Raw genomic sequence first — 16,955 nt, 5'->3', positions numbered from 1 at the left:
TATACTGAGCCAAAGCTAACCTGGGCACCCTAACCAGACCCTGTCTCAAAATACGTCTACTAAACAGGTTCGAGCTTTAGCTGAATGGCAGAGCACTTGCTTTCCGTGCAAAAGTCCTGCTGCCTCTCGCCAGCAGATGGAGCCCGGTGCCTGGTTTTCCAGGCTCCGAGGTATTTGCATTCGTATGCTCTGATCAGATTGTCATCCTCAGTGTACAAGATTCACATTGCTGCCTGATGATAATCTATCTCCTCAGAGTCCGGGCTTTCCTTTTTCTGGCACATGCTAATGTGGACTGGATCCAGCTGAAGCGCTATACAAATAGTAAATAATACTTCACTAATACATTTAATTCCCTTTCGGAGGCAGAGTGGTGGGTCGGAGGGGTGTCAATAGCTTTAAGCCCCATTGCTCCATTGCCCCGTAGCTGTCTTCAGATGTTGGAGCTGAATTAGCCACCAAGGACAGGATATCTGCACTGTCTGCAGACCTGGCCTATTAGCTTTTCCAAGAACTCTGACTCGTACGAGGTGCAGCGCTGTCTTCTGACTGTTGTCTTTTTGTCTAGAGAGCAGCAATTTACTTGGGATCCAGCTGGATACTGTGACCACGGAGGACTTTTTGGACGTGTTGGCTCACACAAAGCCTTCAGCAAAGAATCTGACTGAGAGATACTTGGCCTGGCAAGAGAAGTTTGAGTCTGTGTAAAGCTGTGCCCAGCCTGACCTGGCCAGAGGCAGCCAAGAGCCTCCTCAGCGTGACTGGGATGGAAGGGAGGAAATTATCCTTGAAAGCTGGACTAATTTGGACAACTGTGTTACTTTGGAAACATGAGCTCTTGTGTCATGGATGTCAGAAAAGTAGAGATTTCAGTTGTGCGTGTGTGCTGTTGGGTCAGGCAATAGAAGTTTTTCTCACAATTAAACATAAAGTTTTGAAGAAGTTTCTGGTGTTTCTCCTCATTTGTGGATACCTGTTGGATACTATCAGTATTCCCCCTTCTTCTTCCTACGCACCCCTCCCTTCCTTTCTTTCCTCCTCCCTCCCTCCTCCCTCCCTCCTCCCTCCCTCCTCCCTCCCTCCTTCCCTTCCCCCTCCCTCCCTCCCATCCTTCCTTCCTTCCTTCCTTCCTTCCTTCCTTCCTTCCTTCCTTCCTTCCTTTCCTTCCTTCCAAGACAGGGTCTCATTGTATAGTGCCTGCTGGCCTGGGACTCACATTGTAGACCAGGCTGGCCTTGATTTCACAGAGATCTGCCCGCCTCTGCTGGAGCTAAAAGTGCTGCCCTAACACAGCTAGCTGGCTGTATGCTTTCCTAAGTGGATGAATGCTTTCTGTAATTCTCTGTTCTCCCCATTGCCTGCTCCAGGGAAAGGAGACCACCATAGAACCATATCCACCCCCTCCTTTCGGTCGATCTTATTCTAGCTGACCACCATGATCACTGTCTTGCCCCCATACATACTGTCCTCAAGGCCTTAACTGCTGCTTTCCCAGAGGATAAAGGAAAAGCTCCTTTCCTCGGGTTCTGGAGTCCAGTTAGTATGTCAGCTAATTTTCAGCCACTTGGCTTTCAGTCCTGCCTTACACTTCCCTCTACACAACCCCTCAAAGATTCCCGTCTTGGAGAGTGTTCTGGGGGTAAAGTGCGTATGTAGTTGTGTGCTTCTGTCTTTGATGCCCAGTTTGGTTATTAGCACCCACTTGGCATCTTCCAGTTACATCTTCTTACCTGCATCCTCTTACTGGCTGATCTTTTGGGCTTATGACTTCTCTATTTCCTTCATTTTAGTGTGGTTTTGAGAAAGGAGATCAACTCCTACCAATTTACTGTAGACTATCTACAGTTACTTGTTCTTTGTTTTTTCTTTTTTCTTTTTTTCGGAGCTGGGGACCAAACTCAGGGCCTTGCGCATGCTAGGCAAGTGCTCTACCACTGAGCTAAGTCCCCAACCCCTTACTTGTTCTTTGTGTGAGTGAATGTCACATGTGTACAGAGGCCATGGAGGCCAGAAGACTGTCAGCTCTGGATTAGCTGCCTGAGTGCTGTGTACCAAACTCAGGTCCTCTAAAGAATGCAAATGCTCTTAACTACCGAACCATCTTTCCTGCCCCTATTTAGTACGTTTAATTACATGTATTCTTTGGCAGTTTCCTATTCATGTATACTTCATTCTGGCTACTCCCACCTTGCCCTGTCTTCCCTCCTTCCCACTCCCACCACATCTCCCTCCCTTTCCCTTGATAATGTCTTTGTGACTCAGTGGGCATACAGCTCAATATAATGACCCCTCTCCCTCAGCACCCAATCAGTAAGTTCCCTAGGGAAGGGTAGGGGCTCAAGACCCCCTCCCAATCCACGACTGACTGTTGACTGTAGTCTTGTGCAGGGTTGGATGGGTAACCTCAGCTTGCCCGTGAGTTCATGACTGTAAAACTGTCATTCTTAGTAGAGCGTGTTTTGTAGCTCATCTCCTTGTCACCCAACTCTTAGACTTTCTTCTGTCCCCTTTGCCGAGATGTTCTCTGAACTATAGAGGGAGGGGTCTATCATTTATTTTTAGTAGGTTAAGGGGTTGGGGCAAAAGCTCTGTTGGCTTAAAATGTGAAATCTGAGTTTGATCCCTAACATTAAATCCAGGTCTAGTGCTGCGTGCTTATAACCCAGTGTTGGGGAGGTAGCGGAGATGGGAGGAAACCCGACTCAATGGCTGGGCAGGCAGCCTCATCGGTGAGCTCCAGGCCAATAAGATCCTGATATTTCTGAGGGTGACACTTGAGGTTGTCCTCTGGTCTCTAGAATATGCACACATATGTACTTTAAAAAGTATATATATATGCATATATATACATATATACACATATATATACACATATATCTTATAATATATAATCTAAATTATATAATGTGTAGCTATAAGTATAAAACTATATTATATACGATATATGACTACATATTCCATATAATCTATAACTATATATTTACATATGTAGATTATCTACATAGATTATATTACATAGATAGATGGATTATATAATATATAGTTGTATGAGGCGTTGACTTCTTCGTAGTTGGAATAAATAAAATTTATCTTAACACATAGAAAATTTTGTTGACTTATTTTAAATGAGTTCATAACTCAAATGCCCACAGCAGCACAGAAATTGAGGCCACACGAGTAGTGTGCTGGGTAGAAGCCGTTTTCGTGGAGTCGTGTTTACATTATCGTGCTTACTTGTCATAAATCACAAAGGCCTTTCCCACATAAATTCATGAGGGCTTTGCTGGCTTTTTACGATACCAGCCATCAAGACCTAGTAGCTAGAGGCACAGGCACCAGATCAAGATTCATAAACTGCATAGGCGGAAGAGAGGAGAGCAATGAACTGGTGAGAGCCAGAGACTCTCTGGGAGGACACAGTCGTCATTCAGCCTAGTTCAAGATGGAAATTTAGTCTAATATTGCCAGATCTCCTAATCTTCCGAGAAGCAGCAGCAATTGGCTTGCATCTGAACATCATTCTCAGACTCTGGCAACCAGGGTTAGTAAGCCCTTGCTCCTGTATCATCTGCATCCTTTTTGTCTATCTGGTTGACCACACTTCACGCCATCAAACCCGGCCTTACTGTCAATGGCTGTCTTCATCACTTACCAGACATACTGTATTAGCGAGCTGTGTTTCATTGTTTGTCCTCCTCGGATGTAAGCTCCGTGGTGTGAGCTCATTCTTACTGACTGAATGGATGGATCTTGAAAACAGTATAGGCAAGGGCTACCTGAGCCCCAGGAGTAATGAATACTGCTCCCAAGTGCCCAGCGTACTGCACTCCGCAGAGGAAGTCTACGGGTTGCTTTGAACTCGTCAGAGCCCTTTGGTAGGTTTGTTTTGTATGCTTCAATGCCCAGACATGAAAACGAGCACTGGAAGATACTCGGAGTTGTTAGTGACCTGTGCAGTTTGTATGACTTTTGATCCACTGCCTCTTAGAGACAGAAATGTGCTTCTAGCTGGTAGGTCTTGATGGCTGGAATTGAAAAAAAGCCAGCAACCATCCCCTCCCCCCATGAGTTTATGTGGGAAAGGCCTTTGTGATTTGTGACAGATTATCATGATAATGTAAGCACGGCTCCACGCAAATGACTGTAATGAGGGAAAGGGATTCATTCTCCCACTCATGGTAGAGTGTTCTGGTCAGATAGATTAATGCAGTTTTAAAAATTTTTTATTGCAGGTGCCTAAGTACTTTAATTTCATGTTACTGGAGCCACTGATCCAAAGCTAACTGAACATAATAAATACAGGGATGTTTCCACCTTCCTTACCCACAAGATACTGGAGTCTTAAAGTGTGGGATTAAGGGCGAAAGGGCAGTGCCATCATTCCAAGGTGGTATCTGACATCACACCAAGGGACATTTGTGGAGCTTTCACAGTAAGGTGGTCCCTTGTCTATGCCTGTCATTATGATAGGCTCTGATAGATGTGGTGTGGCAAGCAGGTAGAGCTGCACCCAGCCTGCAGCTGTGTGTGGTGTGATAGGAACACATCTGGCCACCAGCAGATTGGCTCTACATTCTACCAGAGTTCACTGCTCCCGATACCCAGCATTTCCTGTTGTGCCCACTGGCCCAAAGTATTGGCCCAGGAGAAGATAATTGTAAAACCAATGCGGATACAGTCTTTCACATCAACACAACCCTTCAATTATGGGATGGCCTTTGCCATGGTTAGTGCTGTTCTGAAATAATCTAGGATTACTCTGGGCTCCTTGTAGGGGATTCTCTTGATTTTGTTGAGGTGGTGAGAACTATGCTCTGTGTGGCCACTTCCTGGTTGAGATCCTGGACTGCCGAAAATGGAGAAAGGCCCCAGGCAACGAGAGTGTGGTGCATTCCTGAGTGGGGGGTACATTCCTGAGTTGGGGTGCATCTTGAGTGGGGGTGTGCCCTGGGCAGCTATTTCATACACCTGCTGACTTGGATTCCCCACCATGAAGGACTTGTACTGTGAAGTAGCAGTTAAGAAAAATTCTCCCTCAAGTTTCTTTTATCAAGACACTTTGTCATAGCAACAAGAAAAGAAACTAAGACAGCTGGCAGAGGAAGCTCCCTAGACGCTTAAATTACAGTTCCTCCAGGAGAACAAGATGGCCAAGCAGCTGAGAGAGTTACTGGAGTGTTTCTGATTCTAGTAAGTCTAAGGTACACTTCTGAGTTATCTCCTGGCCCTCTCTGTGGACAGGACAGCTAACGAGCCCTGATGCATGTTAGATATGTTAAAGAAGTACCTCCAACTAAGATCGCCATGACTCTCAGGGACACTGGAGCAGCTGCTCCTCCAGGCTGGAAACCTGGTTGAGGTCTCCCATCCTGTCAGCATGATACCCCTGGACCATCATGAGCTTTCCTTGCTTTGGCACTGTCCTGTTTCCAGAACATCAGCTACCAATGTTTGCTGGTCTCCACAGAGCTTTCCCTTTCGGCATCTGTGACAGAACGCTGACACTGCCGTGCTGGCTCTCCATCCACACGTGTGCCTCCTAGCTTAACTTCCTGTGATATTTAGTTCATTCCACGGATTCCGTTGCCTGTGTGGCAGCAGACAAAAAGAATGAGACTCGGTCTTGTCCCGTGAAGAGATGTGGGACCTCTTGAGGGCACTGCTACTAGGAGCACCTGGCCAGGAAACCACGATGCCTCAATTCCATCCTGCAGGTGGGGAAGTCAGCAGAGAGGACATGGAATCCAGTCTCCTCAACTACAGAACCCTGAGGCAGTAGCCTCCCGCAATGACAGGGCCAGCACAGCTTCAAAGTATCTGGTAATTCCTGAGCAACGAACAGCTGACCCTGGCACCCAAATCCCAGACTGCAGATGGATGTGGCCCCTTCCGCAGGCTCCAGGGCAGGGTGCTTTCCTTCTGGCTGAGCTTTTATCCAAATGTAGCTCTTCGCTCTTCAAGGCCAGTCCTCATCAAGCCCACCCCTTTCAGGTTTTCTAGGTTGAGCAGTTAGCATGGGTTCCGACATTCACAGCAATACTGTGTGGAGAGGGCTGAGGTGACTTACTTGCTGTCAGCCAGAGGGTTTGAGCTCACCCAGCACCAGCTCTGCCCTCAGCCATTCCAACTTTATGACTGGATGGTCCTATCACACTGTCATCTGCACTTGCCAGTGTCTAGGTACAGAGTTGGGGCATTTGCAAACCAAGAAGAGAGCACTCACGAAAACGCCATTTCTTTAGCTTTGTTCTAAGACAGAGCTGATCTCTAAACAAGCATCAAAGCCTGAAGCTCATTAACATTAGCGTGTGCCTCAATAAGGTGAGCACTGTGATGATGCACAATTACATTCTAATAATTCAGTGCCCAAGAGCCCTGTAAAACAATTGCCACGGCCTTGGATTAGAACAGCATGCAAATGCACCAGGAAAATCATTACCTACTTCGTCTCCTTCATTTGGGTGGGTTTAACATGAGAAGAATAATCCAGGCACCGAGACGAGATCTCATTTTACAATTGTAGTAAGAAGTACATAAAAGCTTGAATCTGTCCCAATAGTTCCTAAAAGATTTCTCCCATAGTGTCAGAGGCAAAAATAATGAAATCTTGCAAATGTACAGTTAATAGGTCCCTGGTGGACACTAACTTCAAAAATGCACGGTCTATAAGACATTAAAGGCTTGATTTTGGTTTCTGCACTGTTCCTGTTAATAACAATGTCTAATTAAAACATCTGTAAAATACTGATAGTTTTAATTTTACATAAAATTTCCAAAACAACTGTTACACAGTATAATAGGTATCTGCAATGAATAGGTTATTAATGGAAATATTATTTTAAATTAAATTCGGGTTCTAAATTTAAATTAGTCATCTCTGGCTAATGAAGAGAAAAAAGTCATCTGTGCTGGGAATACAGTGGAAGATCTGGCTCTCCACATCTGTTAAAGCAGCTTCACTGCACCTCAGCTGAAGGGCTCGCCGTGCTGCTGCTACCTTGCTGCTCTGTGATTTGTCTGCTGGCCTCCACGGCTGACTCCGGCATCTTGATGACAGCCTAATGCACCTCTCAGGGCACCTCTGTGTGAGCCAGTCATACAGAGGATCCCTCTCGCTTCCACCATAGAGAAATGGAGAACCACTGCTGTTTCTCCACACTAGCAGGAACCGTCCTCCCAGCCCCGTGACCCCGATGAGCATCTTAACTCAATGGCATGGAATACCAGCTCTCCCTTTCTTCAGGTCTCATCTTTTATAAGACAAGAGAGATTAGCAAGGTTTAGGGCTGGCTGCAATTCAATACCCCTGTTCCTAATTAATGTGTAATGAAAGGGTTAAACAGGATGAGCACTGCATGGCGCAGCCTGCTGATGCCATCTTGTTAGAAATGGCATCCAGTCCGGACAACACACGCTGGATCACAGGAGATGCTGCAGGATGTGGTCCACAGCGTGAGGGAAGCTCTCGCACGTTAGGTAGGGAGGTGGATTAATTTTCTCTTCATCTGCTGCTTTGTATTTCCCTGAAATGAAGGTAAAGCCAGTGAACAAAGGTGACAGCTCAAACATCAAGTTCACCACACCCAGGAGCATCCCACAAGCACCAGACAGTCATGGCTCCACCTCTCCCAAAAGCACCTTCTCCTGAGACCTTAGGAGGCGAGGGAGCAACAACTGCGACATTATCTCCTTCCCAGGCCTCTGGTCCTTTACTATGGATAGTTCTGTGTTCAGTCAGCTCAGAGTTAAGGTTTCCTTCAAACCAGGGAAGCATTCTCTGCCTAACATTAGTACTGAGGGTAGGCAGGTAACTTAAATCAATGCTTTTTAAAACAGAAGACTAGATAGAAACCAGATGCCAAGTGTGGCCTAATTTGTGACTAAGGGATTCGTGGGCCTTGTACAACTCAGCACATCAGCCCAGAGAGAAAAAGAACCAGTCTGTGCAGAACTGGAGAGGTTTCACATTTGTACAGGAGACAGCACAGTCCCCTTTCATCACCCTTACTGGGCCCAAAACATTCTCTCCGAGGTCCAGTTCCCTCCACAGTGTTTATAATTTGTAGCTACACACTTGCTTGACTTACAGCCTCGGAGACTAAGTTTCTGCAAGTGGGGACTGTCTCCTTTACATGCTAGTGGGGTCCTAGGATCTAACACTACAATGGGCACATCATACGCAGTCCCTAAATGTATCTTTACAAAGTGAACAGGAGGAAGGACTGGGAGGGAGCCAGGCTCCGGGCTCAGCGAGAGGGGAGTGCACTTGTCTGCGTGGCAGGGCTTGTTTGCTCCTTCCTTCTATTTTCCTGTGACCTCTATCATCCTCTATCAAGCTTTATCAGAATGGTTGTTTGCTGCAACTCCCTCTTGCAGAAGATGGTTCTTGTCTGCTCTACTGGAGCACTTCCAGTGAAGGAGCTCGCATGGAAAGTTGAGGGGCCATTAACACACACTGCACTCCCCTCCCATCCTCCACTCAGCAAAGTCCACTGCTTAAGTCTCCAGCTAAATCCTAAGAGCAAACCGTAGGCAGGGTTTCTACTCGGCATGTCAAAGGCTGACTACTGCTATACCACCTACTTTCTAGATCCGTGGTCTAAGCAACAAAAAAGTGTCTAAGCCATGGGATTCTGGAGCACTTCGGCTAGACCAACGAGAAAGCAGGGTTTCTACAAGGCTCAAGAGACACAGTGCTCAGCTGCAGGTCCAGCTGTTGCCACATCGTGGTATCTGACTCAAAGCAGGCGCTCAACAGGACTGAGTGCATGAAGCTCCTCTGCCTGAGTCACTGAGGCGGCACTGGCTCAGTAAGGAGAGAGCAAAGAAGCTGCGTTGATGCGGTAAGACAAGAGAGCCGTGTCATTGTTCTCTAGATCGCCACTTCACGTGCTAAACAGAAATAGATTCTGGTTAGGACACACGTTAAGTCTTTTAACCAACAGCTGAACATAGGAACACTGCTCATTGATCACATGCCCCCGCTGAGACACAAAATTGATCAGGATGGTCTATGGAAAGTACTTATTACTGAATATGAATCTAGATGTTCAGAGCAATCTTAAATGCTGGGAAGACTAGTGCTTGTCCACTGTGCTGTGCTTAAGTTGTAACAGTGTTGGCTGTTCTCAGGGTTTAGGACAATGGCTTCCTCTTAGGATTCTCTCCCTCACATCAAGAGTAGCAAGGGGCCGGTTCTCTTGAAGGCCACAGTTGCTTTACTGATTACATGTTTGAGATGGAAAGCAAAAGCGTTATTTTAGGCTCCTTCAAAGGTGGGACAGTGAGAAGAAAACACAGGGAGGTTGGGGATGCTGTTTCTCTGGCCTTATCCCTGCTGCCTGTTCCTTACATCACAGCTGTACTGCTCCTGGGGAGGAGATGCTCTGCTGACTCTGAAGTGATGGCTCCAAATGGCCTGCGCACAGGCGCGAGCATTTTCCTGCTTCACACAGCCCTGCTTTTTCACTCGGCTGCCTGACGTTTCCCAACCCCCGTTTCTGCTGCAAACCTCGAAGCAGCTCTTCGGAGGTCAGAACTCCATGGTCACTTTCCTGTGAGGACTCCATGGTCACTTCCCTGTGAGGACTCCATGGTCACTTTCCTGTGAGGACTCCATGGTCACTTCCCTGTGAGGACTCCATGGTCACTTCCCTGTGAGGACTCTCCTCCGACTTTACATTTTGATCCTTGCTTGATCCATCTCACACAACTAGTCAGCACAGAGTTTTGACCAAGACAATTAACCCCTGGATTGCTGTCAAAATAATGGGTCAACTGAATCTGCCCAAAGAAGGCATCTCTTTTTCTCCTAAACTCGATAGACTGTGTGAAAGAAACTAATTTTGGTGGAAATAATTTGTAAACTCTTATTTTCCTATGGTGCTAAAATTCAAACCCAGGGCCTTAGACAGACAAGCATTCTTCCACTGAGAAATAGTCTCAGTCCTCTAAACTTCTGATCACCAAAACCGAAGTTAAGAGAAAAGAAAATGTTTTCGGCAAGTGCAATAAAAACATGCAAGTGAACGTGCAGGATAAAGGCAGCAGCCGGTTCCTAAAGATGGACTTCCTCATCGTGCAGCCCACACAGAACGAGTTGTTTTCTAGGATGTCCTGCACCAGCGAATTGTCCACCGTGTGGTTACTCTGGGGAGCACCCCAATGCCTCTAGTCTGCTCCAGCTGTGTATAGCAGCACAGCGCCCCTCGTTGCTCATTTCCCGTTTGTCATGGTGGAAAGAGAACTCAGTGTTGAGAGCTGAGCTCTTCTGGCAACTCTGGGTTCCAGGGAGACAGTGTTGACTGTGCTTCCGGGCTGGCCTGGAGCTTGCTACACAGGCCGGCCTGGTCCAGATGCATGGCGCTCCTCCACTCAGCTTCCCAAGCTAGGTTAAAGATGCATCACCATGCCTCACTCTGCCGTAGCTTTGAAAGGTTACACAGGAAATACATACCAGTTTTAACTAAGATGCCCAGCATGCCAATGTTCTGAGCCCCATCAACATCATCCCTGCAATCCTGGAAAAACACAGACAGTTAGTCCACAGCATTCACTCAGCCTGCCAGCACACTGCCAATGGCTGGTCAGGACGGCTACCCAAAAGTCCAGGTTTTTCTTCTTTCTTCTTAAAATGTGAGAAAAGAACATGTGTATAAAGAGTTAAAGTAACTCTGTGTAAACTTTCTTGAGGAGGAAATCATCAGGGCAGAAGGTGAACATCGGAGTAGGAGCCCAGGACAGAACACAGAGCACAGTGCTGGACCTCAGTTCTTTCCTTCACCTGTCTGTCCTTTTAAAGGAGATGGTGAGAGCCTGCATCCTTGTGAGGTGACAGACTTGTAAGGTAACTTTTCTGTGGCCAATGTCTTTGAAGTCCACCAACCAGCCAAGCAGCATACGCAAGCAGACAGTCTGTCTGCATTCACATTACTGTGGGTCACAGTAAGCTGGAGGGAGCTCGGTGGAGCTGGGCGTGGTGCGCATACCTATGGTCCCAATACTCAGGAAGCTGAGACGGGACAACTGAGTGAGCTCAAAAGTTTGAAGCTGGCTGGGCAGTGAAATTCTAGCTCAAAAAACGTCCCCCAAGCCAGAAACACAGTCAGCATATACTTGGTTAATGTTGACAATGGACGTGGGGTAACTAAAAAGTCAAGGCCTGGAAGAAGCATCAGGACAGTCAATCTTGCCAATTCTCGTTTGAAAGCACACTCACTGAGATCATGCCTGAAGACAATTTCTTTCTAGAAAAAAAAAATGATTCCTATTATTTAACAATAGTTCTTGGAAATGTTTTCCCAAATGCCCAAATCTTCCTTTGAAGTCCACCAAAGACGTTCTATGTTAACAGCTAGATCCTCCTTGTTGAGGGAATGGGGATGGGAACAAGGAGAGGATCTACCTCTCTCCTGGACAACAGCAACTGCACACAGCTGAGCACACTGCTTGCAGCTCCCTGCCCTCCCTGGCCTGCCAGCCCCAGATAATTAACTTGTCACACACATCTACCTGGGGAAATCAGGCAGAACGCCAAGAGAAAAAGGTGGAACAAAAGCCATTGTTTCTCAAACCAAGGTCCATGAGCATCCTACCAACTTTCGAGGACGACTCCAGAAGACAACACCAGGGGAGCTGAGACTAAGGAGCCAGGGGAGTCTAAACCCTGAGGTCTATTCAGCTGTGCTGGGCTCCCCCCCAGGCTTCGGTTTCCACCGTGAAATGAGGGTTGGGTCAGACAACCTTAGTGCTTGCTTCCACCCTACCAAGCTGTCACAGCGCTAAAATAGACCATTCACACCAAGCTGTCACAGCGCTAAAATAGACCATTCGCACCAACTCACCACATGTGGCCCACGTAGGAAATAGTAATTGTTCATCACCACAGGTGACCATTACGGGCTTCCAGTCACTCCAGGCTGCACCCCACTATGAAAAGAGCTGAAGCGGCCAATATCCCTAACCACTGGACACACTGATTAGGTAACTCTTTCATAAATGTATGTTAAAAAGACAAAAGTGGTAGAATTCTTGTGCTATAGATTGTTTTCTACATGAGCTATATTAGAAAGTATTTAGATCTGTATTGGGGTTTTCTTTAGCAGGATACATTAAACATTTAACTGACTGGTGTATAAATAGTTTACACACACACGCACACATGCATGTGTATATGTATATATGCATATATTTAGTCTCTATAGAGACATGTCAGACACACACCTCTATTTTTACAAGAATACACTGACCACGTGCGGGAAAGCAGCTAAAGGAAGCAGGAATTTGAAGTTGATTCCAAGTACCACAGACAAGTCAGGACATCTCTTTGGGTCTTGTACTTACATCTCCTATCATGACGGCCTCCTCTGGTGCACAGTCGGTGTCCCTCAATGCTTCCAGAAAGAATGTCTTCTCTGGCTTTCCCACTACCACGGCTTTCGTGTCTGTGGCATACTCTAAGGCAGTCACAAATGGTCCTGGTCCCAGGGCTAAGCCATCTTTTCTCTTGTAGTACCTGGCCTTGTGGATAGCTATCAGAGGGGCTCCATCCAGAAGCAGCCTAGAGGGACGCAGAAAATGTACACAGGCTAAGAGCAAGTCTTTTATAAGTGAGAAAAAAATGTCAGATTTACCAAGTGGTTTTATTCACACTCACAGAAACAAATAGTTTCTTATTAACTTTTAATGACTTGCTGTCTTCTAATGAATTCACAAAGAACTGCTGGGAATTATACGCGGATACACTAAAGGTGATAGATTATTAAATTTTGGATGGCTTCAACCTTTTACCTTTAGTGATTTCACACACTCTACCCAGATCACCAGGGAAAGAGAATTAAGAGAACGAAAGCTAAATAAGGCACTGGAGGGAAGAACTGAACGTAATGAGACAAGTTGTTTCCCCTTCCCTAATGGGAAGCGGGAGGCTCCCGGGCCTCTGAAGACACCACAGGGTTGTTGCTGCCGTGATGGAGAAGCACAGTACGAGTGCTTGTAGTTCCGTCTCCTCTACTTCAAAATGCAAGTTCCGGGGTTGGGGATTTGGCTCAGTGGTAGAGCGCTTACCTAGGAAGCGCAAGGTCCTGGGTTCGGTCCCCAGCCCCGAGGAAAAAAGGAAAAAAAAAAAAGATAGTAACAAAATGCAAGTTCCTTTTTATGTTCAAAGTCTAATACAGAATTTTCTAGTTTCTCCTTCTAATCTCACCTCATCACACAGCCTTCTTACTACTCTCCGAACTGCAAACCAGGCAGGCCAGCGCCCTGAGGCCAGCACTAGCAAAGTCTAAAGGCGAGGCTACCACTGAGTCTTACACAGGACAGGCCACACTCTGATGGAGCAAGAGATCAGTCAGGACTTCCCAACAGTGTGAGAAACAAACTACATGTAACTAGGGACCTTTACTAACACAGGCAAAACACTGTGAATCTCCACAAATGTCACAGCCCTCAAATCTGCCACCTACCTCAGCAATGCAGCTTAGTCAAACACAGGAAGTCACACTCGGGTTACTGTCGAGTGGAATTTGAGACAAGATAATATTACTTAATCTGATTTTAACCAATGTAATAAATGACCTCACTGGCTTAATTTACTTGAAGTCATCTACTTAGTTAAAACATTTAGTAAGTCCATGGAGGAAGAATTCATCACATCTTATCCCTCACAATTATGAGTAATTAAGCGCTCAGCTATGAAACTGCTAAATTATTCTTGTCAGTGGGCACAGAAATAACTTCCTGTGGGAGATGCAGAATTCAGGCATTTATGATTAAATATTTTATTAAGTAGAAACCAATACCGGACTATTCCAGGGGTTTGCTGTTACTACAAATTACGCAGAGCATGCGCGGGCCGTAGCCCGCACAGCCCCTCTGCTGGTTTCATGAGCAGTGACTTTAGTGCAGCACAGGGCGACTCACCTAGCCAGCCTCCCAATCCATTTATCTGCTTCTGCACCACAGAACTGGAATTCTTTATGCACCAGACCTCAAAATTGTTTTCCACTTGTATAGCTAAACTAAAAGCACATCTGACTTAGTTTGGTTAATATTTTATTATATATTAGCTAGGGATGAGAACAATCATGGATTGATGTGTATACCTCATGTCCAGCATCTTCCCTGGAAGCTGAACATGTGTGTTCTCTCCGTCTCTCCAGGCTGGAAGGAGGCTCTTGTCATCATTGATCTCTGCTCAGCACGAGCCTCACTGGGGCTCGCAAGGGTTGAAGCACATTTAACTAAACGTTCCCTAGGGAACAGACAAATGTCTTTCGTGGTTTGATATTTTCCAGGCATGGTAGCACACACCTATATTCCCAGAATTCCCTCTGTGGAGGCAGAGGCAGGAGGATGTCAAGTTCAAGGCCAGCTTGATACGCAGTGAAATAGCTGTGTCAAGAATGATGCGTGCATTAGGAGCAGCAACTTCTCTACCATGAGTGCTCCCATGGCCAGCAGGTAAGCAGGTAACAAACGGTGGCTTTCTACCTGTTACTACAAATGACAGGCTGGCAGGAAATCTCGAGTTTTTTTAACTGCAAGGCTACTGTGGCATTAGAAACAAAGGGAAAAGATGAGAAGGCCTGATACCAAAGCCTCTGACTGGAAATTTCAGGCTGGCAAAGAAAAGAATTGAGAAGATCCTGGCTGGGCAACACAGCCACATCAGAAAACCCAAGGCGATACAGCCAGGGAAGGGCTGTCTGGGCACAGACGGGGTAGGTAAGCACAGCTAGAAGCTGTGGTGTGTGTTACACCAAATCCAGTTTGCCTTGTTAGAGAGCCAGAACCAGGGTCACAACCCAGAATTCAGGGGCAATCTAGCACTCTCTTAGATACAATCTTTTCTTTTTCTTTTTTTTTTTTTTTTTTTTTTTTTTCGGAGCTGGGGACGGAACCCAGGGCCTAGCAAGCGCTCTACCACTGAGCTAAATCCCCAACCCCGATACAATCTTTTCAAATAACATAAAATAATTCTCTAAGGCCATTACCAGTCGGTCACCGTTCCCACTGAAGACAGGCTTAAGTCTTGTCACACCTCAGCTCCTAAAAGCCAGTCTCCCCCACCTTAGTTCCTCAAAGAAACTCACTCACCAGTGACTCAAGCCAGGAACCAGGACTACCTAATTCTCTCAGTCTCTCCCCATCTCCATGTTCTGATCCACTGCCCTCATTCAAAACAAAAGTCAAAGTATCTCAAAGCACTCTTCCTTCACCTGAACTCGACACAACAGTCTTCTAACACTCGTGTTAGAAACAAGTAATGTATACGGTCACTTGTTTATGCCAAGGAATTCACTGGGGAAAAGAGCAAGTCTCTCTGTTTCTGGAACTAGTAAACACATGAAGACATGAACTTCCCTCTGCGCATGGCGCTGCAAATTCGTAACCCAGCTCTGGGGAGGCTGAAGTAGGAGATCACAAGTTCAATGCCAGGCTAGGATGTATAGGATGACTGCCTCTCTCAGTCAATCATTCTTTTTTTTTTTTTTTTTTTTAATTTTTTTTTCGGGGCTGGGGAATCGAACCCAGGATCTTGCGCTTCCTAGGCAAGTGCTCTACCACTGAGCCAAATCCCCAACCCCTCAGTCAATCATTCTTATATGAGTCATAAAGACTCAAACAGAGCCCAAACCTAATTGTTAAAGGCAAAACAACAGCTTATGGAAGAAAACATAGCATTTTCATGTCCTTAGGGTATTACATATTTATGAAATAGAGCAGAAGGGGTTGGGGATTTAGCTCAGTGGTAGAACGCTTGCCTAGCAAGCGCAAGGCCCTGGGTTCGGTCCCCAGCTCCGGAAAAAAAGAAAAAAAAAAAAAAAGAAATAGAGCAGAAGAAAATTTTGACAAGTTGAATTCCATCAAAATTAAGAACTTTGTGCTCTCATATTAATAGATCAAAAATGCAAATCCAGTCCAGGCTGAAATATCTGCAGTGCCTATGGAAACTAAGACTAGCGTAAACAACACATGAACACTTTCTATACATCAGTGTAAAAACAGCTCAGCCAGAACAGCAAAGGATGTAGACAGGCACATCGTAAGAAAAGCTGTCTGTTATCCAATATCACTCATCATGGAAATAAACTCATAAACAAACTTAAGAAGCTACCACATGGACAGCCACAATTCCACAGACTGCAAGACTGGTGAGAATGTGGGGTGGGTGGGAATGTGGGGTGGGTGGGAATGTGTGACTGGGTGAACTGGCAGCATGGAGCAAGGCTAAAACTGTTACCTACTCCACTCTCAGACAACTTCAGTCCTAAAGCCATTCCCAAGAGAACAGCGTGTGTCTCCATAGGCATGCAGGAGAATGCTCACCACAGCAGCAAACCAGAAGCAAAGCAAGTGCTCAGAACAGCACACAAAGAGGCCTGGGAAGCTCACCCAAGGCCACACAACACAAGGCAGGAATGAGAGAAGGAAAGGTGAGGTCCTGTCACCCGTGGGCGTCTCAAAGCAGCAAAAGTGTGACCGGTGTACGATTTCACTCATATGAAGATCAGGAAGTGGACATAGTGACAGAAGCCAGAGCAGGGTTATGGCTTTGCCTGGCTACAGGGTGCAGGACAGTTCTTTACTGCGAGCGCAGTTCAGCTTACACGGGTGTATACATCTTCAGAGTTGTGTGTTCTACATCTCTCACGTCCAAGGCTTTAACTTCTAGTTTGAGCTTGCAGGAGTAGGATCTCTCCTTCCTCGGGGCTCTGGAGATGGTCCTCAGGTCACTCAGGCGTCTCGCAGACCCTTCCCAGACTTTAATTAGGTCTGCACAGCTGACAGCCATTTCATAAATGGAAGAGTCCCACAAAAAAAATCTTCTAATTTGACCTTAGCACCACACTGATGTGAAACTTCTCCTGCCCAGGCTGTAAACACTTAGACTCAAGTGTTATCTGCAAACAGTCCTCAGAGCTGTTGCTGTTCTTCTCTGTCCTGTTGTTTTC

General features: G+C 46.2%; 2 protein-coding genes across 10 annotated transcripts in view; one reads left to right on the top strand and one right to left on the bottom strand.

The window, feature by feature from the left end:
• The window catches only part of Katnal2 (katanin catalytic subunit A1 like 2), a 76,125-nt gene extending 75,183 nt beyond the window's left edge, over positions 1 to 942 (top strand). For all 8 annotated transcript variants that reach the window (XM_063277668.1, XM_006254972.5, XM_008772209.4 and 5 more), the window contains one exon: positions 569 to 942. In XM_063277668.1, the coding sequence (XP_063133738.1) occupies positions 569 to 708 (140 nt within the window). In that variant the 3' untranslated portion in view covers positions 709 to 942. The remainder of the gene's footprint in view (positions 1 to 568) is intronic.
• A 5,287-nt stretch (positions 943 to 6,229) lies between these two features.
• Hdhd2 (haloacid dehalogenase-like hydrolase domain containing 2) overlaps positions 6,230 to 16,955 on the bottom strand; it is a 38,367-nt gene continuing 27,641 nt past the window's right edge. For both annotated transcript variants that reach the window (NM_001412497.1, NM_001412498.1), the window contains exons 5-7: positions 12,343 to 12,559; positions 10,457 to 10,520; positions 6,230 to 7,523 (exon numbers count right to left, since the gene is read on the bottom strand). In NM_001412497.1, coding sequence (NP_001399426.1) covers positions 7,420 to 7,523; positions 10,457 to 10,520; positions 12,343 to 12,559 — 385 coding nt within the window. In that variant the 3' untranslated portion in view covers positions 6,230 to 7,419. The remainder of the gene's footprint in view (positions 7,524 to 10,456; positions 10,521 to 12,342; positions 12,560 to 16,955) is intronic.

Source organism: Rattus norvegicus, chromosome 18 (assembly GCF_036323735.1).
Source record: "Rattus norvegicus strain BN/NHsdMcwi chromosome 18, GRCr8, whole genome shotgun sequence".
Taxonomy (NCBI): Eukaryota; Metazoa; Chordata; class Mammalia; order Rodentia; family Muridae; genus Rattus; species Rattus norvegicus.
This window is presented reverse-complemented; position numbering and strand designations above follow the sequence as displayed.